Raw genomic sequence first — 27,238 nt, forward strand, 5'->3', positions numbered from 1 at the left:
AATCCAAACCATGTGTATCCACTGAAAAGATTTCAAGTGCTTTGTAGGCAAGATCTTGCATTCTCTTTTTCTTTCTCTCTTTTTTTTTTTTTAAGATAAACTTGCCAGATCATTTTTTAATTCTGCCAGTCTTTTTTATTGTGACCAAAATCCATCCTGAAGGGCTGCCTAAAGAAATAAGCTTCACTTCAGAGTCCTGAGTGGTTCCAGAAAACCACTCCCTGGAGCATCCCTAGTTTTTACCTGCCTTGTGACAGGACTGGTGGGTCTCTGTGTGTCTCTGAGCTGTGAATAAATGTCCTGCTTTGATGGATGCATCATTCTTAGGTTAGGGCTTTTAAGGAGGAATTGGTTGTGTCCAGGAGTAACTAAGTGGAGACAGTACAGGTGGTGGCAGTGCTGGCAGTAATTTGTTCTTTGCAGAAAAATCTATAAAACAACTGATACAGTTTCTGAGCCTTGCCACAAATGACAGGATCTACCTAGTGGAAAAGTGGGAAAATCTAGCCAAGTGGAAAACCTAAGGAGTGTTTTAAAGAAGCATTGTTGTCTCAAAGGGCAGAGCTCTGGCTGTCCTCTGGCAAAGAAAAGGCCAAAGAAAGGCTCTGTAGAGGATGCTACCACCTTTCTGCACACAGTAAATCCTCCTGCATGACCTCTACAACTCTCCTTTTGACACACAAGCCTTCATGCAGTGCCTGATTTTAGCATAAGTAATTTTCAAGCTCTTTGCAGTCACACCATGCTGCCGAGAGCTAACGTGAAAAACAGACAGAGCAGTGGAGAATAGTGTGCACCTCTCCCTCTGAATGCTCACAGCTTGTTTTCTTGAAGCTCCTTTGCTTTTTTCTTTACACAGAGAGGGAAGTTTTTACCTGCTCTAGACTGTATTACAAGTGCCTCTCTGCACTCAACTCCCTTGGCGTTTCGGTGACATGGGTTAATTTAGTGTATGCTGGAAAACACGGGGGCAGAATAACAACTTCATTGTATCTGTTAAATGAAAAAGGAGCACGTGACTCTTGCAGTTGTTCAGAGGTGTTTGGCATAGATTAAACTGTGGTCCCTTAGAAACATTGCTTTTGTATTCCATGAAAGATTGCCTGCCATTTCCCTCTTGATTGAGGCTTTGCAGAGAGCAGAGCCAGCTCATTGTCTGCTTTTCAAAAGCTTTTCCACTCTGTTATAAAGATGGCAAATAGTGTTTTTCAAAGTGGTTAAGATGCATAAAATCAGAAAAGCCTTTAAGGCAAGGCAAAGTAGAGTGAGTGAAAAGTGAAAGTAAAAGCTTGGGGTATCTGCAGGAGCTGTGTGGCCTCCCCCTGCCCTAGGATAGCCATGGGGAGACCATGAGTAAACCACACAACCAAACCACAAAAAAAAAACAACAACACCACACACAACCCCCCACCCAAAACAAAACCCACACAGGACCAAACTCCCAGGAGCCAGAGATGTTCTGGTGGGCCAGACCCTTCTTCCTTGGCATTTTTCTCCTGGTTCCTCTGTTCCCAGCTCATGCAAATTTATTTCTTGGGGAATTAGCCCAGCTTATGCAGGATCACCAAGCCAGCAAGAAGACAGAGGCAGAAACAGACAGCAGGATCCAAACTCTGCCCAGTGGGGAACAATGCTTCGTGGTGCAAACTAAAATTAGAGACTGGGTTGAAAAAAGAGCAGGTCTGAGGTAAGTGATGGATGGCTTGTGCAATGTGGAAAGGCTGCTGAGCACAGAGGAAGTAACTCTGGGGGACGGTGTTGAAACATTCTCACTCGTACTGAGTGCAGCAGCCATTCTTTCCCATGACTAATTGGACAGTTACTCAGTGCTTTGACAGCCTGAGACACAGACTAAAATTGTGATTGTGGGCTATTAGTCTACTTGGCTGTAATATTTGTGTGCTTTTTTACTCCTTTCCCATAGATTTTAAGTTTAATTGGACTGGCACTGCATAATGTTCTGCTCCCACTTGCTTCCTAGTGGTGCATGTGGGCTCTGAGTCCTTTGTTGTTAAACAAGTGTGTTGACTGTGTATGGGTTATTAATTATATACTGTGGCAAAGTGTGTTCCATCCCAGTAGCTGCAGCTTTGTCTAAACCACTGTGTCTTAGGCTAAATATGCCCAAATTGCTGCACAGTGGTGAAGTGGTTTTTGAAAGCTCTTTTGCAGGACTTTGGCTTCGCTAAGGCACTCAGATGACTAAGTTCATCCACTGCCCATTGGATCCCAAAGGCAGTTTTGTCTTTCCAAGGGGAGGCAGGTTGCAGTTGGCATTATGTGGATGTGACCACAGGCTTTTCTTTGTGAGGGTTCTGAGCAAGGGAGGGCAGGGAAGCAAACAGGTGTAACTGCAGGTGGACTTTGAGTGGATTGTGCTGACAAGCTTATGGGGTCTGTTGTGAGTGTCAGCAAAACAGTGTTGCACATGGACAATGAGGCATCTTGTATTTTCTGTCAGGAAATTGTGACAGTGCGTTATAAAATTATTTGGGAAGTAGCTTCTGGGTACAGAGTCAGTGGGTATCTGAACAGTTGCTTCATTTGGATATTGAGGGAATTTGGGGCAGAATTTGTTGATGGGTTTTCTGATTAATTTTCACTGAGTTCTTATTAAATTTACTATTTTTATTTCATGTTGAAAAACAAACCCAAAACTGTAGACCAAAGGCTTTTTAATTTTTCGTGAAAACTCCTCTCTGTCCTGGCTTGTCTCATTTACACTTCCTTTTGTATGATAGAGTCTAACACCACAAATCATTTACAGGAGTCAGCACCTCCTGGATGCAACCAGCCTCTGAGTTGTTGAAGTGGTGAGCTGGAAACGGAGTGATTTAAATGTTTGCACCCTGCTCCGCTCCTCACAGATGATCTTTCTGCACAGCACAGTGGGAAATGTTACAATAATTAAATCAACACATGATGATGGGTACTCTGAACTCAGCCTGCACATTTGTGCATGTGTGGTGTTCTCCTTTGTTTGTTTTTTGAAACAAAGCATTGCACTCTGGAGAAATAATACTCTGCTTAACGGCTGATAATCAGCTGGTACCTGAATCCTGGTGAAAAAACCTCTTCCCATTTTTTCTGGTTGACTTTAGTGAGGTGCCTGATGAGGCTGTGGGGTTTTCCTCTGGTTCTGGGGAAGAAGGCTCAGATGAGCTTGGGACACGCTGGGTGGAAGAGGAAAACCTGTTGGCAAGGCAAACTTCCAGCTGTGCTGCAGCTGGGACAGTGTGTGACAGGGACTTCCCTGGCTGAGCAGGACACGTTTACACCTTCTCTTCTTCTAGGGAGAAAAAGGAAAGCCAGCTGGGCTACAGATTCCCTCAGCACTCTCCTGATGGGCATCTTTTACAAAGAGAATTTTTCCCAATTACGTTCTTTCCTGGGTCTGGTGTCTCCCCTTATTTTCAGTTAAAAACTTGGTTTTCCATAAGATTTTGATACAAAAGTGCTTTGAGACTTGATTTTTTTTTTCCATTGCACAGGGAGAGAATCAGGGGAGGTCAGTAATTTGTAGCTGGACCCTGACTCCCTGTAGCTGTGTGGGGCACTTGTGTGCCCTGGGTCTCTGCTGGAAGGCTGCAGGCTGGGCAGGAGTTCAGTGATGTTGCTCACTGCTGTGCACAGAGGAGCCCCTCAAGTTCTCTTCCCTAGCACTGAAGCCTTTTCTGCAGGCCATGACTTCTATTTTTACATTTATTTGGTACCTGCACAGCCTCATTCTCCCCCAGATTTTCTCCTTGTGTTAAAGAAAGAGAAACGCAGCACTGCTGGCACATCCCAGGTGAAGGCCAGAGGCTGGGAAAGTAATCTGTCTTTTTTACTTCCTAACTAACCTGGAGGGTAGAGACACACCAGCTGTGAAGTCCTGTAGTGCCATCCTATTTTCAAAGGAGCAAATCTTTAAGGAAGGATGGTTTGGGATGTCTAATCAAAGGGATGTGAGCAGGGCACATGGGGAGGTCTGTGGGTTGGCAGGAAGCAGTGCAGGCAATTTTTGAGATCTGAGAAGGCGGAGAGGAACTTCAAGAGACTTTTTTTTACCCCCAAGTGGTTTTCATGTTCCCTGTGATGTTAGTCCATTAAAACACAGATATGTGGTCGGTGGCATCTGTCTCTACACAGAGAATTTCTGAGGAGTTGCTGCGCTGATACATCAAGGCTGGATCCAGGAGCAGGAGTGGAGCCTGCTGAGCCCTTGAACAGGGGAAGCCTTGGGATGAGAGCAACACTGAATTCTCTGTCTGATCACAGTCTGTTTTCAAGGTGTTCCAAGCAAGGTGGAATTGGCCACTGTGGATGTGGAAGTCCATAGGGTGGCTGTGGTGTTGGGGACAGCAAGGGAAATGTTTTCTTGGCTTTCAGTGTGGATGTGATGCGAATTTCATCTTCATCTTTAAGCTCTGCTGGTTGTCAATCATAACAGGAGGTGAAGAGGCTAAAACATCCTCCTGTTGTTCTGCAAAAAGTAATCTGGCAGGGGAAATAACTCTGAATCTTGACTGAGGTTGAACAGAATTAAGTTGCTGAGGGCTGTCATTCTGCCCCCAGAAGGTCACACTCTGCTGGCTCAAACTTGCCTCTCCCTTCTGAAAGTCAATCAGCAAAATGCATCAAATATTGATAGATTTAATCTTACTGTGTAAATGAAGTTCAGGTTGAGCTGGTCCATGGCATTAGCTGCTGATCTCAGTGGCCATTTTCTCCTGATAGCCTGGTTTGGGATGACTGGTGGCATTAAGGACTGACCAAAGAGCAGAACAAACAGTGAAGTGCTCAGACCGGGAAGGAGATAAATACATAAAAACGCGCTTTCTGTGTGTTTAAGATAACAAACAAAAAAAGTGATTTCTGGAAACAAATTGGATCTTTAGGCTGAACATCACAGAAACTGTGACAGTACTGAGATCTAAGGTTTTCTGTACAACAGTGAAGCCTGTCTTGCTGGAAACACCTTAAAAACTCTGCACATGGTTGGGTGGGACTACCCCAATTTGGCCATGCTCCTGGAGATGGATAGTGGCTTTTGAGGGATGTCTTTCCTCGTGGTGGTGCTTAGAGAGCTCATTTTGCAGCTCCCAAAACCTAAATGATTCTAATGTTGTTGATTGCTCTCTTAATCCCACTGACAACAAATCCCACTGGTGCTTTTGGCTTGTTCTTCAACCCATCTCTGCCTCAGTTTCTCAGTAATTAAAGAGGGGGCAATATTAATTGATTATTTATTATCAGAAAGACTCCTGAGGATCAGTTGGTCAGTATTTACAGAAGCTTTAAAAGCATCATTACTGCTGTGTGATTCCATCAGTAATAAATAGCAGCTTTGAATTTTGACCTGTTGTGAGCTTTTAAGGAATATTATTGGTGAAAATCATGAGAGACTCTCATGTTTTAAAAGTCTGGGGTGTGTGATGATGTTAGTGAGTGAGTCTAAGGCTTTAGGAGAGTATCTGTTGCCTGGTCAGGTGCATTGAGTGTTGATACTGAGGTGGTTCTTCCTTTCAGATACGTGATATGTTGAAATATTTTAAATTGGCTTTAGCCACTCCATTTTTCTCCTGCAGCAGAAGACAGATGGTATCTGCAAAATAAAGCATCTTTATTCCCTCTCTTACTTTGCTTTCTATCCCATTATCTCAGAAGCTCCCATTTGTGATGCTGTTTTACTGATGCATAGAAACCAAGCGCAGAAACCAGGTTTCCAGGGAAAGGAAAGGTTTTAGTCTTAGCACTGCTGGTGTGGGATGTGCTTCTGTCATGTAATAATTGGGGAGGGCTGTGGAGCATTCATCAAGGATTGACTTGAAGCTCTCCAGGATTTAAGAAAAAAACAGTAGCTTTTTTCTTTTTCTCTTTCACTCCTTGGAACATATTTCACTTTGAAGACCGGATCCAGATGTTACAACTTCCTAGGACATCAGGATATTGAAACTGTGGTCTGTGCGTGGCTTCTCCTTAGTGGAGCAGGACAAATTTTTCCATCCAAAATTAGGAAATCCCTTCCCAAGTTAAAAGCAGTCACAGAAGACTGGCTAATTTTTCAGTGCAAGGTCGATTAGGAAGAATTGAGGAGATAAAGTACATGAAGTGACCAGTTTGTCACCCTACGTGAAGGTCCTTCACTGCAGCACTGGGGGTTGGATGTCCCTGTAATGTCCCTGCCATGGTGTTGGGAGGTTTTGGGAGGGGAGCACATGGGTTCCTGCAGTTTGTAGCTCTGCTGACAGGGATGTTTTGGCTTTGCAGGCCTGCGGAAGGTCATGGTCCGAGCCCATCGACAGGCCTGGTGCTGGCAGGACGAGTGGTATGGGCTCACCATTGAGGACATCCGGCAGCTGGAGAAGGAGGCCCAGCTGATGCTGGCCCAGAAGATGGCCCAGTTCTGCAGTGAGAATGACCCTGAGCAGCACAGTGTCAAGGACACTCCTGGTGAGAAGGATGTGGAGGCCAGCGCAGGGTCACCTGCTGACACCGAGGACGCCTCTGCAAACAGCGACGCCACCTCTGGCAGGTCACTCACCAAGCAGTGGTCCACCTCCTCCAAGTCCTCACGGTCTTCAAAGAGAGGAGGTAAGATGCTGCCAGTGACTTGCTCTTCTGAACTCATGCAGGTTGGGCTTTTGGGAGGTTGGTCTCCTCGTGGCAGGTACCTTTGGGACAATATGTATTGGTCCTTTGAGTCCTGTTAGCTCAGAGGCCTTCTTTGCTGCTGCTGCAGATTCAGTCTTACTAGGTTACCTGTTTTGAATTTGAGAATGTTTCTAGTCATCCCATTACTGTGACTCAGTGTCATGTGGCAGAATTTTTGCCGATGTCAAAAGCACATAATCTGTAAAAACACCGTAGAGGAAGAGGCAGGAGCTGGCTGGCAGCACTGGAGCTCAAAAGACAACCAGCAGCACAGAGTTTGTCTTTATTATCCAGGTGCCACTGGTGGCTTTATAAGGCCTTTCCATGGTGTTCCCTTGTGAATATCTGCTTATCCTTGATACCTGCGTCACAGTAGGTACCTGTGCTCCTTGGCCAGGATTCTGTGCCACCACATGACTGTCTTTTCAGAAGGGATGTTTGGCTCTGTGGGGCTGCACTGGGGCTTGCACAGTGAAACACCTCATCAGGTACTGGGGAGATTAGGGCAGAAACCCCCCAAAGGTGTGTGGGGGCTGCCACTTTGCACTGGTGATGATGTGCAGTAGCTGTGTGGTGACAAAACCTCACCCTGGGATTAGGTGGGACTCTGGATCATGCCTGTGTTCCCTTTGAAACACCATTCAGGAAGCTTTTTTTCATGTTAAAGCTCTACTGTGGATACCCTGTAAGGACTCAGCTTTGAGTCTTGGATTTTGTTACTCACCTCTCCCTTGGGACTCACCTTGTTTTGCTGTACTAAACTCTTCCCTTCTTTGGGCTGTTCTGTACAAAGGGGTGAATCCCTGGTGGGTTACAACCACAAGGTTCAAACCTTGAGAAATTCCCTGTCTGTTTAGCCAAGTGCTGCTGGTAGTAGGGAAGGAGCAATTCCCACTGCAAGAGGGGGGGAAAAAAAGATCTTGATTTTTCTGAAAACCCCAAGGGGCAGCATTTCTTCCAGTGACAGTGGAAAAGAACATCTGGATGAGTGAAGCTTCTCCATCTATCATATGCACTAAATATTGGGAGTTGAGTCTCCATTTTTATTTCCCACTCCATCACTGATTTCATCACGGGCTGAATGAGAGAGGAGCAGTAGTTTTACCTTGCGATGACTCACTCGAGTGAGCCCCAGGGAAGAACCTACCAGATGCTTCATAAATCACTGCACAAAGATAAAAATACTGGCTACTTTGCCTGCACCAGGATTTTATACTGATGCACCCATCTCCCATTATGCTCTTCGCACAAACCCCCTCTCCCACTGCTGACATGTTCACTGGGAGCTGGAGTTTTCAGACCTCTCAGGAATTCTCTTGGAGGTTTTCACTGGGAGCAAAGCATGAATTTCTTCTCAACTGCAGAATGTCTCAGCTTTTACAAGGAAAAGTAATGAAAGAAATTAATTGTGATGTGCTGGGAAGTACGTCACGCAGATATTTTAATCCTCCTTCATGCTGGCAGCACATTACCATATGGAAGCAAGGAGGGCTGTCGCGACGCACTGCCACCTCCAGCTGAAAAAAAAGCCTTTTCTCCAAAAGCTCTCCTTTTCTCCACCACCCAAGTGAGACCTCTGGTGATGGCAGGACCCTTTTCGCCATCCCATATGTCGTTAGATGCTCTATTTTTAGCAACTATTATGCGAGTGCCTTGACGTCACTCCAGCATGAATTAGCTCTGCTCCGCCACCTCCTCGCTGGCTGCTCCCGAGGGGTGGGCGGTGGGGTGCTGGGGGCTGCTGAGCTGCAATTACATGACTCTGCACAGGGTCTCCATCCTCGTTCCATGTGACAACCGGCTGGAAGATTAGAAGAATTTTACTTATATATTCAACTCCGTTGGAACAATAGCACGAAACGGCTCGTGCGGCTGTCACAGTAACCGGAGCCTTTCAGCCTCTTGTATATGCTAAATGAGAACTTGTCAGTCTCCTCAGGTTTTTCCTGGGTTAGGTGGCTGCTGTGAGAGCTTTGTGTGCACTGACAGGCACGAGGGGACAAACCCTCTCTCCCGTTGTTCTCTGGACATCGTTCTCTCTTCAGCAGGCGGCTGGTCTGAAGTGACAACTTCAGCCAAGGAGAGCTCAGGCTGGATCGTTGCTAAATTATATCTGAAAAAAAAGAAAAGAAGAAACCATAATGTGTTTATATTTAACTCAGAGAATTCTGGAGGGGAAAGTGAAAGGGAGCAGGTAGGTGTGAGAACAGGAGGGCAAATGGCACTAAAAGGACTCCAGGGTTTCTCCTTGCTCTGTCAGGACTGCCGCTCCGACAGCTCCCTTTGAAGTAGTCGAATAGCATGTTGTTTAAATCATTCAAGTTTAAAGTTTAAGTAGATTTCTAATCCAATTTGTGTGGAAGCAATTTCCTTCCAGAAAACAGATTATTCCTCTCCAGGCTGCTCTGCTCAGCTACCCACCCGAAAGTTAGCGAAGCAGAGGCATGGCTTGTGTGCTGATGAGAGGCACGGAGAAAGCTTCCAATCAGCCTGCTTCCTTCCTAATTGCAAACTTTAAAACCCAGCTGATTTTGCACGTCCTACTAACAATTATAAATAGCTGCCATTCAAAATAGCAGAAGAGTGATCCAAGCAGCTTTGCTTTAATGTAGCATCTTGCTGGCAGGTTCTAACAACAGTAAACAAACAGGATCTGTAAAGCGGTACACTGACATCACACCAGCATCATCGGGGTTTTGTGTTTTTTAATATTGCAGCAGTGAATTTTCATAGAGAACACATGATTCTTCCTCCAGCAAAGATCATGTTGGGAACTCTCCGTCTTGTCGATGTAGCGTTTCGCATAAGGCTTTTTTGTTTTTTCCAGCAAGTCCCTCGCGCCATAGTATCTCCGAGTGGAGGATGCAGAGCATTGCCAGGGATTCAGATGACAGCTCAGATGATGAATTCTTTGATGCACATGGTATGTGGAGCCTAAATCACCATCGTTTCTTCCCTGAAATGGTGGGGTAAGAGAACGGAAGGCATGAAGGGTGGGGGGTGAGCAGGGAAGGAAGCGAGACTTTTTTGCTTTGAAGTCTTTTCCTTTCTAACTATGACGTGCAGCTTCGGTGCAGCTTCTTCCAGCATCACCCAGCAGACTCTTAGATTTAATGCAGCACCATTTCGTGTACAGTCTGAGCTGTTTGAAGGGATCTTGAACAGTCTTAGTCCTTGGGGCTGTATTTTATTTGGTGCAAATTGAGTGTGCATGAAATCCAGCAGTGCTAACTGGGCTGTGGGTGTGTCCTAATGATTCACTGTGACTGATTATTTTTCTAATTTGTTTTTTAATCAGTAAGAGGTATGATTAATTGTCCTGTCTGGGCCTGAAGAGACCCAAATTTGCCTTTATTAACTCCTCATTCTACTATTCCAAGAAATACAGCAGCAAATGCAACAAGGTACTTCAGGTGCCAAAATTAATCAGTGTTGATTCCAGAATTCCCGAAGTAGAGAGAATTCCCAAATTCCAGATAATTTTGAGTATCTATATTAAGAAAAAGCTGTTGTATTTTTTCTTCTGTGCATGTGTGTGGGAAGAAGATTTGTTCCACTGCACTCATTTTATGTATTGTACTTAATGCAAATTTAAGCCTGAAGGGCTCTGTCTCTATTGACAACAGATGGACTCTCCTCCTGGCTGGTCTCATGGAAGTGAGAGGTGCAATATTTGCTGATGAAGTTGGGAAATGCACTTGTTAAAAGATGACACCCCAGTTTTGCAAAGCAGAATTTCGCTGAGGCTCAGCTGAAGTTCAACCCCGAATAATTGATAGTATCATGTTGCAGAAGTGTTTAGGCATGGATCTCAAATCTTGGGGTAGAAAGTGGTGGGTTTGTGTAGAGACCTGCACAACAGCAGCTGAAATGGCCAGGGCATGTGTAAGCTGGGATAAATGCGTGTCTCCTGCTGGGAAGGAGAAGGGACAACTTAGTTTAAGTGTCTCTATTTATTAACTTATGTAGCATTTACAATAAGTATGTGAGGGATTTATTGGAGCAATATACATGCAAGAGAAGAGGAGTGACTCATCCAAATGGCACCGTTGCTATCCACACGCTTTTTGCCTTTTTAATTACTCAGTAATAAAATTGAGATGGAGACAGCTCTGCCTGGGATCCAGGGCCTCAGGGAATCCCTGGCATGCTCCTAACAGGCCTGGGAAGGGGAATTAACAAAAATGAGCCTTGTGCACCTCTGTTGCAATACTTGTAGGAGGTTGCTAAGAGTAAAAGCAGCTGCTCTCCTGCGAGCAGCAGCGAGTCTCCGTGTACGCACAGTTTGTCCTCTGCGGTTGGCACAGTTGGGTTGAAAAGTCTGCCTAAGTCTGGTGGGATTTTGGCTCTTGAGTCAAAGCCTTGGCATGTGTGTGATTGAGCAGAGCCCTGTCCCCATGAGGGACCTCTTGGTGCCCCTTGGCCTGCAGAGACTCCGGGTCTGTGAACAGGGATGAGGCTCTGCTCGCAGCTCATCCTGCCGGGGTCGATACCATGGGAACTGGCAGGGCTCAGGATGTGAGTCAACACCCAGCAGAGTTCCTCAGAAGTGCTTCCCATCCACACACACACATTTCCTCGCAGTGCAGTGGGCGGAACCTGAGCCCGAGAAGATTCCTTGTCTCCAGCTTCCCACTCACCCTCATTCATTGGGAAAGATAGTGACAAATACAGTAATATCGAATATCTATCCTGTAATAAATGCTAATAATGGGAGTAATATCCCATTCAGGGATCACTTGAGCAGCAGTAAGGGCTGTAATTAGACCTCTCAAGGAATTAAGTTTAATATTTAGATTAAGTTGCTGGAGGAGCTTTGAGTGCAGTCGTGCTCTTAATTCTCTGCCAGCACGTGTGTTAAAGGCCTGTGCTTTCCACTTGCTCTGGACAGGCAGCTCCACACTCCCTTGTGCAGGGAAATTGGGATTTACTCTTTTTTTTTTTTTCCATGGCTGAAAAAGGAAATGGCATGCTGGTGCAAAATTTCCAGGTTGCTCTCTTTTTATGGTCAAAGTTGAAATAGAAACTCCTAAAAATAATCAGGCTTTGCTTGGATCTTCACTTAGTGCCCTTCATACAATTTTTTTTTTCAGCTATTGCTCAGATTTGCTGAAAAGATTAATATATTTCATAACTTTTTTAGTTCCCCATTGTGGGATTCTTCTAGCTAATTATTTTCTTAGTAACTGTACAGTAATAAGAAAGGGGAAATCCTAGTCTGGGACTCTGAAGATTACAGCTTTTAGATCTTCAAGACATCTGTAATTACTGCTGTTACTAGGTTTATAACTCTTTATTAAATTTGCAAGCCCAAAATTTTCAGGAAAGAAGCACTAAGCACAGAAGAATAAATAAATTAGAAAGCACTTAACGTTCGTAGCAGCAAAAGATACATCCTCAATGGGAAAAAAAACAAGATAAATGAGAGTTCCCCTTTGTATGTCTCTTCCTTTTAATTACACTTCTAAGAACATAATATTTTTGGGACCCTTATTCTTTATTGACTATAGTTGAACTGAGCCAGAGGATTTGGAAGTCACTGAGGTAGGAAGGAAATGGCAGATCCATGCTCTCAGTGTCTTAGCTCCTGAGGAAATCAGCCTGGGGAGTTCACATCCCCTTTATTGCTCCTGCCTTTTTCCATGTTTTAGGAGTTTTATTTGTTTAAATCATGCAACTAAAACATTTTGTTTACTTTTGAAAAAGTGCTTTGGTTTCTATATAGCAAAAGCTGGTAAAGTATTTGGTTTATTTTGACTTATCCAAATGTTTATAGATTGCACAGAGTTGTGGGGCCTTGGTTTTATTTGAAATTCTGTTCTTTGCTCTTGTCTGTACACATATTTTTGTGTGTATAACTCTCAAAAAATCTGTTTTTTAAAGAGGACCTGTCTGACAATGAGGAAATGTTCCCGAAAGAAATAACCAAGTGGAGTTCCAACGATCTGATGGATAAAATTGAAACCCCCGAATGCGATGATGTCCAGGGTAATTCTTTTCTAAGTACAAACTGCATGTGCTATTTTACAGTATTTCCAGGCAATTGTCACAGCCTCATTCTGAGCAAGGTAAAGCTTGTTATCCTCATCTCACAAAGGGAGAAGCTGAGAGAGAGCATAAAAATGACTGCCCATTGCTGCCGAAAAAGATTTGCTCAGTGGGAGCTGGGATAGCTTTTGATTCTCTGTTATTTTCCACATTGGTTTGGCTCCTTTGTGTGACAGCCAGGATTCTCTCATATAATGATGAAATATCCCAGCTCTGTCTCGAATGACTTGAATTTCTCTTGACTATTCTTTCCTTTTGCTCCATTCTTTGTTCTTGACTGTATCTGCCTCAGTTTCATTTTCTGCTCATCATTATGAAATGGTGAAAGGAAGCTGTAGCTCCTGAGCCAGAGTGATTCACGGTGGAAGGTGAAACTCAGGCTTTCTGGTACAAAGTCAGTCTGTGTAGGCACAGATGTAGGAATACATCAGATCTCTACTCCCCAGCATAGTTCAAGAAATTCCTTTTATTTTCCCACAAACCAATCATTTCTGACAGCTGTGCAGGGATTTCCCTTTGCTGCCATCCTTAATAAAGCAGCAGTACCAGATCACTGTAATGAGAGAAGAGCTTGCTAATGTCCTCAGCTCTTACCCAGGTTATGAGAAATTGCTGGAAAATAAATGCCCAGGCTTCCCAGGTGGAAGAAGGCAAGAGGGAGGCAGAGAGTGATTTGATAAGATAATGAAGGAGATGTGAGGCATTGGAACAAGCAGTGTCTTTATGGAAGAGTTTCTTTACCAAAGAGCATCTGTCAGCGCTGACATTTTACACCTCTGCGCTTGCAGGTGACTTGTACCAGGAGACATCAGCAGAGTACCACGTTGGCTCCAGCGTGGAGAGGCTCAGCATCATCGAGGTGAGTGCTTTGGCTTCTTGTAACGAGATCCTTGTTGCTGGGATGTGTCTGTGTGGATAAACGGGGTGAACAGGTCCCTCCCTCCCTTTGCTGTGAGCAATGCCTGGTCTCCATGTGCTGCTGAGCCACAGTAACACCTGTGTGTCCCTCTGTGCTTCAGGTTTAAGGGATTAAGCTGCTTGCCGTGCTTACATTATGTCTAAGTGGTCTGTCAAACACCATGAGCATGGTTTTGAAATTCCTGTCTGTGCCAGGCTGTAAGTTCATGGTGGCTTGGCTTTTCCATAACAGACTGAGAGCTCAAGGGCCATGAGGAGAGTGGGTGGCTGGGAGAGGAACAGCTCTGGCCACCTCAAAATAAGCAAGTCACAGCCCTAAGATTTCTCTTGGAGCTCAAGATGGTGTGGAAAACTTGTCTTCCTCAGAGGGCTGTGCAAACTCAACCCCCTCCTGTTTCTGCTTTCATTTTAGAAAAAGAACAGACTTCAAAGCAAGAAGAAAAAGACAGTTATTTGTAGTTGTTCACAAGCTGTCTGCTAAAATAGTATGAAATTCCTGTGCCACCAATTGAAATGATTTTCAGGTTAAGAGCTTCCCTTGCCAGAAGGTGGTTCAGAGTTTAGGTGTTTTAAGAGGCTCTAGATCTTACAAGGAAGTTCTAAATAGTTACCTCCACCTTTAAACTAATCAGCAGTTCCTCACTTCCTTCAGAGCAGAGGGTAATGAACTGAAAGGTGCCTCCAAATCACTGCTGATAAACTTCTGCATGACCTGAGCTTGGTGACTCATGTTGTTCTCCAAATGAGCACTTAAAATACTTGTCTGGAAGCAGAAGAGGTGCTGAGACACTTCGAGGGCTCCTCCTGTGCCTCCACCCAGGGAAAGGTTCACTGTGCAGGTGCTAAAACTGGAGTCAGAGAAGGTTTCAAGAGCAGGCATGAATACAGTGGAATGGTGCTGAATAATTAAAGGCCATTCTTATGCAGGAGGTCTGAAAAAATCATTATTACAGACTTGGATGTGAATTTTAATACTACTGGTGGGCTGTGTAGTAAGACAAGCTTTAACATTATCTGATAAAAATGTAATCTAGTTGTTAGGCTGCTAATGTGTGCCTGGGCATGCTTTCCTCCCACTAGCAGGTCTGTCAGGGACTCAATCACTGCTCAAGGGACAGCAGGTGACTAAAGATGCTAGAATTAGAAGAATTTGCCAAATGGAAAACACTGCTGCCCTCCACCCCTTCTGCGCCCCCTCTTAATGGTTATTTCTCTGCCTCAACAGGGATGTTCTGTTGCTCAGGGTGTTCCATTGTTCTGTGCTCAGGATGTTCTCAGACGCTGTCTCTGCTAGCACAGGGGTCAGGTACAGGAATGTTTGCACAGATCTCAAAGGTGTGGGATGGAGGACTGGAGTCCATGTGGGAGCTGTAAACACTGAAAGCCCTGGTAACAAATAGATACTAAAAATAGTTACTGCTCTGTTGTGTTACAGAATGTGCAAATGGATGCTCTTGTACCTGCCTGGGGCATCAGGATTTGGCTTACAGCTCTTCCGGCAGTTATTAATGATAACCCACTCTGGATACAATTCCCTCCTTCCCCCAAATTACAACCTGTCTGTTTAGGCAGTGAATTGGTTCAGCACGAGAAGCAAATCATCCGGACAGGCAAATTAAAATCCCTCACTGTGTTCATGCAGCAGTCTCCCAGCCACATGCTGGCCGTTCCTTGGGTTATGGGGTCTTGAACTTTTTTCAGTTCCTCCCTTGCAACAGTTTAAGCAAATATGGAGTCTTATTTGTAACTTCTGTTTTAGGCAAACATGCAATGACTGATCTTCCCACAATTTCTTTTCCTCAGTAACTTGCCACTTGTTGACCTGTTTGATCTCATTTGTTAATTTTGCTGGAAGTGTTTCACTGCCAACTGCTGCAGCTGAGCTCAGCACCCCACAGAAAGCAACACCCATCTCTTATTTCTGTGTTTTTCTACACTGATACACACAAGTAATGTCTTAAGTGCTGCCATGTTTTACCTGGATACAATTTTATGCAGCTTTTTTTAACTTTCAGCATTTCTTCTGCTTCTGACAGTCAGGCTGAGGCTGTGTGTGCATTTGTGCATGCACAAGTGTAGGATAGGAGACTTGGAAGGAGTACTCAGGTTCTCAGCTGTTGTATTCTGGTGTATCTAATGGCCTTTGCCAAAAATTAATTTGCCATAAATTAAGCACAAGTCAAACCCCTTTGAAAAATGAATGTTTCTATGTGCTCTTTTCCATCCCCACCTAGGATGAATCAGTGCAGCCATTAATGCAGCCAAGTAAAATCCATGTCCTCCTCTTGGTCCTCCACGGAGGGAACATCCTGGACTCAGGAAGTGGTGACCAGAGCTCTAAGCAAGGGGATGTCAACACCATCACAACAGTGTTTGACACGGTGATGAGGGTGCATTACCCAGCTGCTCTTGGACACATTGCCATCAAACTTGTCCCTTGCCCAGCCATCTGCTCCGAAGCGTTTTCCCTGGTGTCCAGGTAAGTTGATGCTGTTTTATCATGGAGTGGGTTTTTTTGGAGATTTTGATTTGTTTTATTTGTTTCCCTGAGATGTTCTGCATGTGGCATTGAAAGCTCTGGCCATGCTTTGAGAATGCATTTATTAATGTACTAGTGAGGCATTCAGTCTCGATTTCATACTTAGCTGCAGTGAATACAGTAATCATGCAGCACAAGTTCTCTGATTGATTTATTCTAATTAATCCAATAAATACTGAGGATTTAATTCCTTGTCTGGGGGTTGTTCTGCCAGTGTAAGTATGTTGTCCTTGAAGATTTACGTTTGATGGGAGGGAAAGATTTATTAAGCTCTCACCAAGTCAGAGAGGAATAAATAGCCTTTCTGTTTTGAGTCTTTTTTTTTTTTTTTAATTAACCACAACACTTGACTGTACTGCCTGCAAGTTATTTTCCCCATATTCCCACTGTCTCTTGCCCTCTGCAGCCTCAGCCCATACAGTTATGACGAGGGCTGCCTGTCCAACAGCCAGGATCACATTCCCCTCGCTGCTCTTCCCCTGCTCGCCACATCCTCCCCACAGTACCAAGAAGCCGTGGCCACTGTCATTGTCAGAGCCAACCAGGCCTACAGTGAGTTCATCAAGTCCCAGGAGGGCACCTCCTTCAATGGCCAGGTGAGCCAGGGGCTGCTGAGGAGCCAGAGGAAGAACAAGTTGGAGCAATTTTTTCTGAAATTCTCTTTGCCTTTCAATCTCTCAGGAGGGATGGGAACATGACAGTGTTGGGCTGCAATAAGGAAGTGTTGTGCTTTCAATTTCTTTCTTTCTGAGAGAGAGAGAGAGAGATTATTGCTTGTGTGCTGTCCTGAACCTTTGGGATTCAAAGCAAAGTCTGATCTTTATGTTCAGAAATGAAGCTACAAAGCTGTGAAGTTAATCAGGTTTCAGTGTGACACACCTTTCCCAAGCAGGAATGCTGTCTTTGTTACTAAACATGGTCTCTTCCCCATTGCAAACCAAGGCTGTTTAAGCATTCCTGGCTTTAAAGGACCTTCAGTAACTTGTGCTGGACCTGTCACACCAGTGGGTTTATTTTTTGGGGCTGTGCAGCCACTGCACCCCATGAAGAGCATGACTGAGCCTCACACCTCTGAGCAAAGTCACCCCAGCCCCAGGAGGGCAGAGACATTGGAGGAGCTGCCACATTGCACTGCTGTAGTGTAGTTTATCCACCCTGAGCTTCTTCCCAGCCAGCACTCTCCTGCCCAGGGATCTTTGTGCTCTACTGTGCCTATCTGCTTGCATCTTTGGAGGCAGGACAGTGTTATCCCTGCAGGATACAAGTGTGCAGAAAAACAGGGAAGCCTCCCTGAGGTAGCATGGACAGCTGGCAACGGGGAATCCAGCTTGGTTTCTGGAGTTAGCACTGGGATCAAGGCTCTGCAGGGCTCAGTTGGCACAGCCAACTCAGCGGGGACAGACAGGACACCTGAGCTGTGTGAGAGAATGGGAGTCTGCAGGCTGTGGTGGATGTTCATTGGTGGAGTTTTACTGATGAAGGCCCTGGGCATCCTGGTACTCCAACTTGCCCAGCTGTAATCCAGCGCTCCAGCCAACTGTTAGTTCTGGAGTCAAGGGACTTTTTTTTTATTTCCTTTTTATTTCTTCTTCCTCTCCTCCCCTGCTTCTGTTGCCTGTCTCAGGTCTGCTTGGTAGGGGACTGTGTTGGAGGGATCCTGGGATTTGATGCCTTATGCTACAGCAATCAGACTGTGTCCGAGAGCCAGAACAGCAGCCGGCGAGGGAGTGTGGTGAGTGTCCAGGTAATGCTGGCTCTCAGCTCCTCCATGGACCCTGTTTTCAGTAAGGACCTCCTGAAAAAACAAAGACTCCATTCCTTATCAATGGCAGACATGTCTTAAGGTGCATAAGGGGATCAGTTTGGGTTTGTTTGCTCTAAACAGGGATGTTTCACCCTCTGGTGTGAAGCATCACCCACACATTAGGGAATGGTTTAGCCTGAAATTCTGTATTGGCCTCAACTGGAATTTGGGGTAAATAGGAGAGGGAGGATAGGAGGAAAGTGTTATAATGTCAGCATTGTAACATATAGAATTACTCTTAATTCAGCTAAATCCATATATTTCAAATCCCAGGATACTGATCTTCTGTCTCCTGGAATAACGGTGAACAACAGCCACTGTTCCAGTGGCTCTAATCTGGAAGCCAGCAGACACCTCAGCAGGAGCAACATTGATATTCCTCGTAGCAACGGAGAAGATCCAAAGAAGCAGCTGCCACGAAAAAGGAGTGATTCATCCACCTATGAACTGGACACGATAAAGCAGCATCAAGCCTTTCTTTCAAGGTAAGATTGAAGATTTGGAAGGAACAGATCCAGCAGTGTCCTGGAGCTGAGGGTGGTGCATCTGTGGAATGTGAGTGTCGCTTTGTCATCCTGTGATAAGCAAGGTGGAGGAAAACAATTTAGATTAGAGGATTATTGATTTCAGTGTGTTGTGTATGCAAAAAAAAATTACCAGCTTTCTTGCTGAGTGGCACTGGAAGAATCCAATTCTCTACTGCATCAGTGTTGCAATGGCAAGAAGCCCTTTGAGCTGCTGTGTGACAGCCAAGGCAGTCAGGGAGCTGCATCTCTGCTGTGCTGCAAGTGTGGGATGGAGGTCAGAAAGTAAATGGAGAAATCATGCGAGGGAACTCAGTGAAGCAGAACTGGGAACCCAGCATTGTATTAATTTTAAAGTATCTCTGAAACCTGATTTTGAGTTATTCTGTCCCCTGCCAGGGCTGCTTCATTGCACCAAGGACGTGTTTCAATTTTGTTATTCACTGTTGAAGCCCCCAGTATCACATTTTTAAGCTGCTTCAAATGGACTTTCAGAAATGTGTCTGTTAACATAACCAATGGAATTTTCATAGCAGTCTTGCCATAGCCACTGGTAGTTTAGGGATTTTTTCTGTAAGCCCAGAGGATTTTTCTGGCTGAATCATCTTCTTCATCCTCTGGAACTGGACAGCCCAGACCTTTTTCTCCTGCAGGTCAGGAGGAACTGCAATAAATATGCTCTTAATCCTTCTTCCCTCATGTCCCAGGAACTGGGGGCCAGTGTCCCCCACAGCAAACCCCATTACCTGCGTTGCAGCTGTGTCCAACACTGTTCCTTTTGCCCTGTGCTGAGCTGAAGGCTTCCCATGCATTTTTCCCCCTCCTTTACTACTTGGAGTCATTGCTTCAGCACAGGGATTTGTGCTGTCCTGCCATGTCAGAGCCCTTTTGTAAATGATTTATTGGAGAGAGAAGGTATCGAAGTGAATGTTGTTGGTGCACAGAGACAGGATATTCAAAAAGACAGCTGCATTTACAAAATCCACAATAAGCTTCTTGGCTATTTCCAGCAGGTTAATGAAAGGCAATCAGGCTCTTGTTCTTGCCTCCTCAAAACAGTCTCCTCTATTACAGGAGAAAATATGAGTCGTGCAAAAATGTGCTCACTCTCCTCCTTGTTATTGACCTCAGGGGCACAGACTCAGTTAAGGAGACTGGGCTGGCATCTTGATGCATTTTTACACCTATTTTAGAATAAGTGCTGAGCCTGATGTGGATAATGGATTGCTCAGTTCGTTGTTCCAAATAGCTTTGTGCTGCTCCTCCCTGCTCCATCTCTGAAGGGCTCTGCCTGCACCCAACATGCAGCATTTGTGGGTCCGTGGCAAGAGCTGTTGGGATTCAGTGGGGTGACAGATTGGTGAATCTTTACTTCTTAGAAGTTTTATGTGTTTTCAAGCTTCCCTTTAGACCTTGGATTAATAATTAGTCTCTTCCCAGAACTCAAGAGCAGGATTCCCTCAGGGAAAGAGGCAGGTTGAAGCTGCAGTAGGAGCTCTCTGTATGTGTCTCTCACTCAGCTCCCTGGTGCAGGGGAGGCTGAGGAGCAGGAATTCACTTGTCACCTCCTGCATGTCAGCAGGATGTCACTCCCATGCCCATCCCTGCACCTTGTTCTCCCAGCCAGCACCAGCAGAATGCCTTGTTGGCCTCAGCCACCAAGGAATGATTTTTCCCATGCAAAAACCAAGCCCTGGTGTGATGTGGCTTTGAGCAGGAGGTTGGCAGAACAGAGCCAAGTTTTCCTCCTGGGCTCGGCAGACGGGCAGCCTGGCACACAGGGACTTTTCTGTCCATGCCCACTGCAGATTTCAGCCTGTGCCAAAGACATTCATTTTTATTCATGTATCAGACCTACCCACTTCTCTGGGATAATGCCCAGCAAGCCAGAGCAGCATCTGGAGATTACAATCACACATTTATTTTTAAATTCAGTCCTTCTGCACAACTACATTATTTCTGGCTGTGCTGTACTTGTATTATTGTAAATGAGTTGATTTGCTTCTGAAATCCATAAGCTCTTGTTTAATTAATGCACACAGTACATCTGCTGCTTTTTAAAGGGAGAACAGGGCACTGAAGATTGTTTGGAGCATGACAGATCCAGAGTTCCCCTTGGCTCTCATTTCTTTTGATTGCTGAAAAGACAATACCAAGTTCCTGGCAAAAGGAGAGAAGCTGTCCAAATCGCTCCGTGCTGTGCCTGTCTGCTTCCTCCCTTCCCCCCGAAGAGATGCTGTGGGAAACTGTGTGGAATACACCAAAAACCCCCTGCAACCCTCCTGCCGTTGGGACAGCTTTTCCTCTGGTGCCTTTTTGGAATCCCTTCGCTGTCACCCTGCTGTCAGCAAGGCTGAGCGTGTTCTAAATGACTTTGCATTCCTCACACACAGCAAACTTGATGCATTGCATCTTGTTAGCTGAAGCAATTGTAGCTCCACTAAAGGTGGCTTGTTCTCAGCCGTGTTTCAGGGCTGTGCAGCTCAGCACTGTGATCTCAGGCAGGCTTGTTTGCATCACCGAAACAGGAGCACGCTCGTTTTAGCTGTCACTGCTGTAACCTCCTGCTTTGACACCACTGTTTTGACTTCTCCTGATGTGTGTGTGTCTGGCATAAGTAAGTTATCATTCCCTGGCTGGGAACCGGGAGAGCAGAGCCGTGTGTGTGTGTGTGTGTGCAGCTCCAGAGGGAACACGGCAGCGCAGCAGGAGCAGGCGGAGGTTTAGCGTCCTTTGGGAATGGTGTTCAGCAGAGGAGAGGAGCTGTCTCTGGGATGATGCATTATTTGCCATAGCAGAAAAACAAAATCTGCGTGAAACCCGGTTTTCTTCCCCAAAAGTGTGAGCGTTTGCAGCTCCTCCTGGGCTGACTGGCTGTCCCTGAGGGGTGTGTGAGCAACTGCTCTGGTGCTGTGGGTGGTGGGGAGGGAACAGCCCTGTTTTGGGATCCCAGCAGTGCTGGGGTGTCACTGCCCTCAGAAGTGGCCTTGATGAGCCAGAGCTGTTGCACATGAGGACATGACAAGTGCTGGTCACCACTTGGAGTTTTGTTTTGGGGCCACAGAGCTGGCAGGAGGCTGTTTGATTAGCATCATTCCCGACTCCAGGCCAGTAAACTCTTTATCCAACCCAACTCTTACGATATCCATTTCTCCTACGTGTTTTATAGAACCTGTTCTGATGCTTTTTAGAGTGTTTGCAAACACCCTCTTAAGGCACTGCTGGTGCTGCCTTCAAGTCTCTGCTTCTAATTATAATGAGAAAAACCCACTACAGCTGCCACTGGAATCTGTACAACCTGGAGAGCAACAAATTTGCAGCTTAGTGCTTTTGGGCAGGAACAGAAAAACTCAGAAAACCTCTTGTGAACCAGGTTATCAGTGTTACACATCTGTCATTTCACATTCCCAGATTTAGACTGCAAAGCAGCAACACTTTGTAACATTGGGGGGATTCCCAGGATTTTCACCTAAGCATTCCTGCTGCTGCTTCTTCAGTGTCCAAGGAAAATGTGAATTTAAGTCTCCGTGTTAAAACTGTGCATTGCCCAGCCTGCACTACACAGAGGTGGAATTTTGCAAACAGATTTGACACCTGAGAGAGGGAGGAAAAGCTGGATGTGTTTGATACAGTAGCAGCAGCAAAGATTTTGACTCCCTAAAGAAAAAAACATTTTGAGGACATGGTGTGTAAATGAACCCACTTGAATCTTGGATTTGTACATCTAAACGATGACAGTGCAATGAGGTCATTGTGGGTTGATTAGCACAGTTTCTTCACTGGAGAGATAGAAATTATATCCACTGTCAATCACGAATCCAGACTTCAATTATGAAAACACAGTGAGAATAAAATTCTGACTTTATTTTGTGTTCTTGTCCCAGTTTACATTCTAGTGTCCTGAGAAACGACCCCACATCCAGGCGATCCAGTAGCTCCATGATGTTGGATGGAGGAAATATTGGGAAATTTGACTTTGAGATCACCGACTTCTTCCTCTTTGGTTCTCCCTTGGGTCTGGTGCTTGCACTGCGGAAAACTGTAATTCCAGCTCTTGACAGTAAGTCCTGATGCAAACTGCTCCCTTGGTGGGTGGTGTAAGCACCTCCTGCTGCAATTGCAGGAATCTGGTTAAACCCAAACATTTCTGTCTCAGCTCTCTGTGTGCTCTATGCACCACTGATTATACCATTTCCAAACGTGAAAAGTGCAGGGCAATTCTTGAGTCTGTAAACATTGTAATAAATTGTTTCAGTTGACTAAACTGGGAGATGAGGGAAATGATAAATCTTTTGCAATTCTGTAACCTGACGGTTGTTCTTTTTATAGACAAATATTTATAATGTTCTAACAAGCAATATTTTGATACTTGAGAGATTTTTTCTTTGTCTTTTTAGTCTTTCAGCTCAGACCAGCTTGTCAGCAGGTGTATAACCTGTTCCACCCTGCAGACCCATCTGCTTCACGCCTTGAGCCTCTTTTGGAGAGGAAGTTCTACCTTTTGCCCCCCTTCAATATTCCCCGGTACCAGAGGTTCCCGCTGGGCGATGGCAATTCTGCTGTTTTGGGTAAGTCACTCTGGATCCACATTAGCTGTTTAAGGGGTTAGAACCACATTTTCCATGAAGTCATCAACACAGTTGGGAATGTTGAGACAGAGAATTGGCTCTGTAGCATTAGCCTTGTTCCTGATTTACCAGAAAAGGAGTTTTCTTCCAATGAAATCAGTGCCTTGTGTCCCATATGCTCTTTTTTTGTCACACAAGGGCCTCCAGCTGCTGAGAGTCGTGAGGTGGTGACCTCTCTGTAAAGGCCTCTGTTTTACACCCAGACTGGTGCTTGTGATTGAGAGTGAATGAAACACAACTGAGCTAGCAGAATTTAGGACTTGAAGGGACAGAGAAGACTGGAAGGAGCAGAGTCTACAGTGAGATGATGAGATGATTTACTTGTTTGCATCCCATTTGTCTAATATTTGAATCACACAGGACAAAATGAAGAAGATTATATATCTAGAGCTGGATAATTCTGGTGATTCTCTGCATAATTTTAAAGTTAAAAATCCAAAGAAGTGGCCTTCTATGCCTCGGTGTCTTTAAAGATTATACTTGCTGAATCTAGTGGTCTGATTTGTTAAATGGGCACAAACTAAGCCCCATGTTTAATGAAGTGAATAAAATGTTTTTTGCAGGCCCCACTCACTTGTCAAATTTAGCCAAGATCTTGCTGCAACACTTTTTAAAAATGGATCCACCCACAACTGCATTTGTACCCAGGCCAGTTACAACAGCTCAGAGAATCTATAGCAACTTGAAAAGCAATTTGATTTTTGGGTGTATTCTAGGTACCAGCAGCAAGGAGCTTCTTAAAAAAAAATTGCAGTGAAACATCATATCTTCTTTCTCTTAAATACCTTCCAAAACCCCTGTTCTCACTGAACCCAGGTGCAGAGGCCCCATTGACACTAAACCTGTGTTCTGGTTATCATTCTGGACAGCAGAAGGAATATTAGAGTCTCCCTGGACCTCTGAGTTGGCTGTGTTTGGAGAGACATTGCTATGCAGTGAAGTTAAACAGCAATTAGCTCTACTGTGAGAAGGGCAAAGTGATTGCAAAACCTTCTCCACGTCTGAGCCTTGTTATTTTAAGAGACACTGCTCTGCCTTGATGAATAAAACTGACAAAAAACACCTTTAAATTCTCTTTTCCTGTAAGACAAAACCTCTTCATTTGCTTATCAGAAAGTAACAGGCCATTCCTTTCCATTAGAGTCCATGTTGTGATGGACACATTACCCAGAAGGACTAATCATGATTCACCAGGCTGCTGCTGAAGTTAGTGTTCACTGGAGGGCACTCCAGAAAAGTTAATTGCTGCTATAATTAAGCTCTATGTTTTGCTGATCACGTAAAATTCAGGTGCTCAATTATAATTGGTTCTGTGCAAAACCTTGTGTAACACTGCTTGTGCACATCTCCTCATGAAGATAGCTTTTTTGGGAGTCCTCAATTCAGAAAGCCTCTTAGGTTGTTCTTTTCCCCCATTTTCCCATCTGTACTAAATGCTGGTCCCTATTTCATGTCAATGAACTTGGAAAGTAAAATCAAATTCATGTCCCTGCTTACTCCTGTGCTTTGCACTGTGTAGGCTGTGAGTCTGATTCTCCCCTTAGAGCATATTTTTTTCCACTCATAGTAAAAAAAAGGTTTCTCTGGATGTGCTGTGTATTTATGTATGGATTTGGCTTAGAAGGGGGTGAAGATGACTCCTTTTTGTTGTTGAAATGCCATCATTGTGTTCTCCTCTGCTCCCAGTTAATCTCTGATGTTGGTCTGTTTGGAAATCACCCCTGTTTTGTTTCTTTTACTCTATTTGAAGGTTGTCTGTTCATTGAAGACTCATAATTAAGTGCTGGGGTGTAACTGTTTGTATGTTTAACACTTTGTGGCCGCATGTCTGTTGTTCTTTGTCCTTCTGTTATGTTTTTTTTTTTCCCCATCTGCTTCTAGTTGAGACAATCCAGAACAATCCCATCCTCCTCATGGAAAGTAGCCCTCTGGGTGCTCTCCAGCACCAGGACAGCTTCATGGAAACAAGTATCCCCGTTCCCGTACTGAATTGGCAAGATGTTTCCAATAAAAGTGCTGGTTGTGCTGAGTGTGTGTAATCTACACTTTCGTATTGTCTGTGGTGTTGGGTTCTTGGGGTCCTTTTATGGAGATCACACTGTTGCCTCCTGGAGTCGAAATCTTCTTGCTGTGTCTCAGGCTGTGCCACACGGAATAACCACTGGGGATCATGCTTGGATCTGGGAGAGCCACTGTAGGAACGAGGGGTTGGGATTATAAACTCTGTCCCATTCTGGTGTTGATGCTGGAAGGGATCTGCTGCCATGCATGGACTGGTTTCCTTCTGTGCTGCCTGTGCTGCTGGAAAGAGGCTTTGGCACAGACAGAGTCCCTGGTGGCTCTGCTTGTGTGGTGCTCACCAAGGACAGGATCCCTTGGGAAAGGTGTCCTGCAGTGTGCAGCTCCCCAGCAGCCACAAGTCACCGTACCCAGAAGTCCAGTTGATGTCCATGTCACACTAGACTTTGTCCCTTTGGGTGTTTCTTGTTTGGACACTCCTCGTGACTCTGCTGAACACAGCACTGAGGCTTTCAGACCCCAGGGTGGCTCTGCGTGTTGGTTATTTTAAATTAATTTCTCGTCCCCTGCCTTAAAAGCAAAGTTTGATGTATTTGTTTTGCCTTAATTTCTATCATCAATGCTGCATGGCCTCGTTTATTCTGGTTGTGGCTGGTGCTACATCTGCAATTGTGATGAAATTTGCCTTTGTTTTGGGTTTTTTCTTCTCCTTGTGTGTCACTCGCCCGTTCTCATCCCTTTCTCGGTGTTTTGCATTGAGAGCTGGGTTCTGCTGCCCTGTTGTCTTTCACAAGCTGACCCTCACTGTCCCTGAGCAGTTTGGGCTGTTATGTGGTCATACAGGATGGCAACATCGCCGAGTTTTGCGGGTGGTCTCTCCCTCTGTCTCCTGAAGGTGGAGATTATTTTTAGCTGTGCAGTTGCCATGTTGCCTGTGCTGTGAGGTTGTGTGACAAAGCAGAGGGAAGGATCTGGTACTATTAATTCATCACTTTGGAGGTCCCTGATGAAGTGCCATTTTGCTGTGAGCTGATACTGCCTGTGGTCAGGACAGAGATTGTAAAAGCATCCCTTGCCCATGGCAGGGGGTTGGAATTGGATGGTCTTTAAGATCCCTTCCAACCCAAACCAGTATAAGATTCTATGATTCTCTGTTTTTTATGCTGTGGGTCAGGAGCACGGTGTGTCCAAGCAGTTTTTGATGTCAGTGTAGCAAGTGCTGAATCCCAGTTCAGCCACCGGACTGCAGGAGATTTCCAAAATCACAAAAGCTTGTGGACAACAGAAATCTGTTGCTCTTGATCTCAGGGTAGCTACTGCAGAGTTCCCAGCACTGACCAGTGACTCCAGTGCAAGCAGAGCCTGGCTTGTGCTGAGCAGCTGGCTAGCTTTTCTATGTTTTTTAATTTTTTTGTTTTTATTGAACTGTATGTATTTTTTTATTGTTTTCGGTATTTCCCGCTTTGGTGCAATAGCTCAATCTCCAAATAGCACAAATCGTTCAGGTACCCCAAGGACTGACCTGAGAGGATGGCTCAGGACTATTGACTTACAAGAACATTGACAAATGAGTGCAAAAGTGAAAGAGCAGCAGGTGCTTTGCAGGGAGGCTGCTCAGGGCACGGCTCCAGCCAGGCTCCTCTTCCTCACTCTGGTAAAGTGGCCCTGAGTCAGCCCTGAGTCACAGGACAAAGTGCAGTACATGAGGGCATGTACTTACATCCTTATTGAGTGACAGAGGAGCAACTCTTATTGATAAAGGTCATGCTGCTGGTGGACCTTCTAGCTTCACTCTGGGCTTGCCTGGAAAACCTCCCTGTGGCTGTGAGGACCTGAGCTGTGGCTGGGGATGCAGCAGGATTTGTGTAGGCACAGACACACTGGGAGATTGGAGGGAGGAATCCTGCCCAGCCGCCTTTTCTCTTGTAATGCTCTTGAACTTGTCTTCCTAACTCAAGCCACAGGTGCTCTAGGTTAAGGGAGAGAAGAAGTTCAGGTTTCTCTGATGGTTAAACCAGAATCTGGCATTTTTTCTGACAAAGCCAAACCTCTACCTGCATCTGAGGAGGTTCTGGAAAGCTGATGGTCATTGCCTGTGTTGGGGCACCCATTTGGTGAGCAG

General features: G+C 45.1%; 1 protein-coding gene across 10 annotated transcripts in view; it reads left to right on the forward strand.

Moving 5' to 3' along the window:
- Positions 1-27,238, forward strand: part of PITPNM2 (phosphatidylinositol transfer protein membrane associated 2) — a 121,851-nt gene that overhangs the window by 77,746 nt on the left and 16,867 nt on the right. For 6 of the 10 annotated variants that reach the window (XM_085075449.1, XM_085075453.1, XM_085075456.1 and 3 more), the window contains 11 exons: positions 6,253-6,576; positions 9,464-9,559; positions 12,520-12,624; positions 13,473-13,543; positions 15,837-16,081; positions 16,548-16,737; positions 17,766-17,885; positions 18,219-18,430; positions 22,354-22,529; positions 22,867-23,037; positions 24,979-25,128. In XM_085075449.1, the coding sequence (XP_084931575.1) occupies positions 6,253-6,576; positions 9,464-9,559; positions 12,520-12,624; positions 13,473-13,543; positions 15,837-16,081; positions 16,548-16,737; positions 17,766-17,885; positions 18,219-18,430; positions 22,354-22,529; positions 22,867-23,037; positions 24,979-25,128 (1,860 nt within the window). The remainder of the gene's footprint in view (positions 1-6,252; positions 6,577-9,463; positions 9,560-12,519; positions 12,625-13,472; positions 13,544-15,836; positions 16,082-16,547; positions 16,738-17,765; positions 17,886-18,218; positions 18,431-22,353; positions 22,530-22,866; positions 23,038-24,978; positions 25,129-27,238) is intronic. The other 4 variants (XM_085075455.1, XM_085075457.1, XM_085075458.1 and 1 more) reach the window with 2 other exon arrangements.

This window comes from Lichenostomus cassidix, chromosome 15 (assembly GCF_008360975.1).
Source record: "Lichenostomus cassidix isolate B80296 chromosome 15, HeHo_3.0, whole genome shotgun sequence".
Taxonomy (NCBI): domain Eukaryota; kingdom Metazoa; phylum Chordata; class Aves; order Passeriformes; family Meliphagidae; genus Lichenostomus; species Lichenostomus cassidix.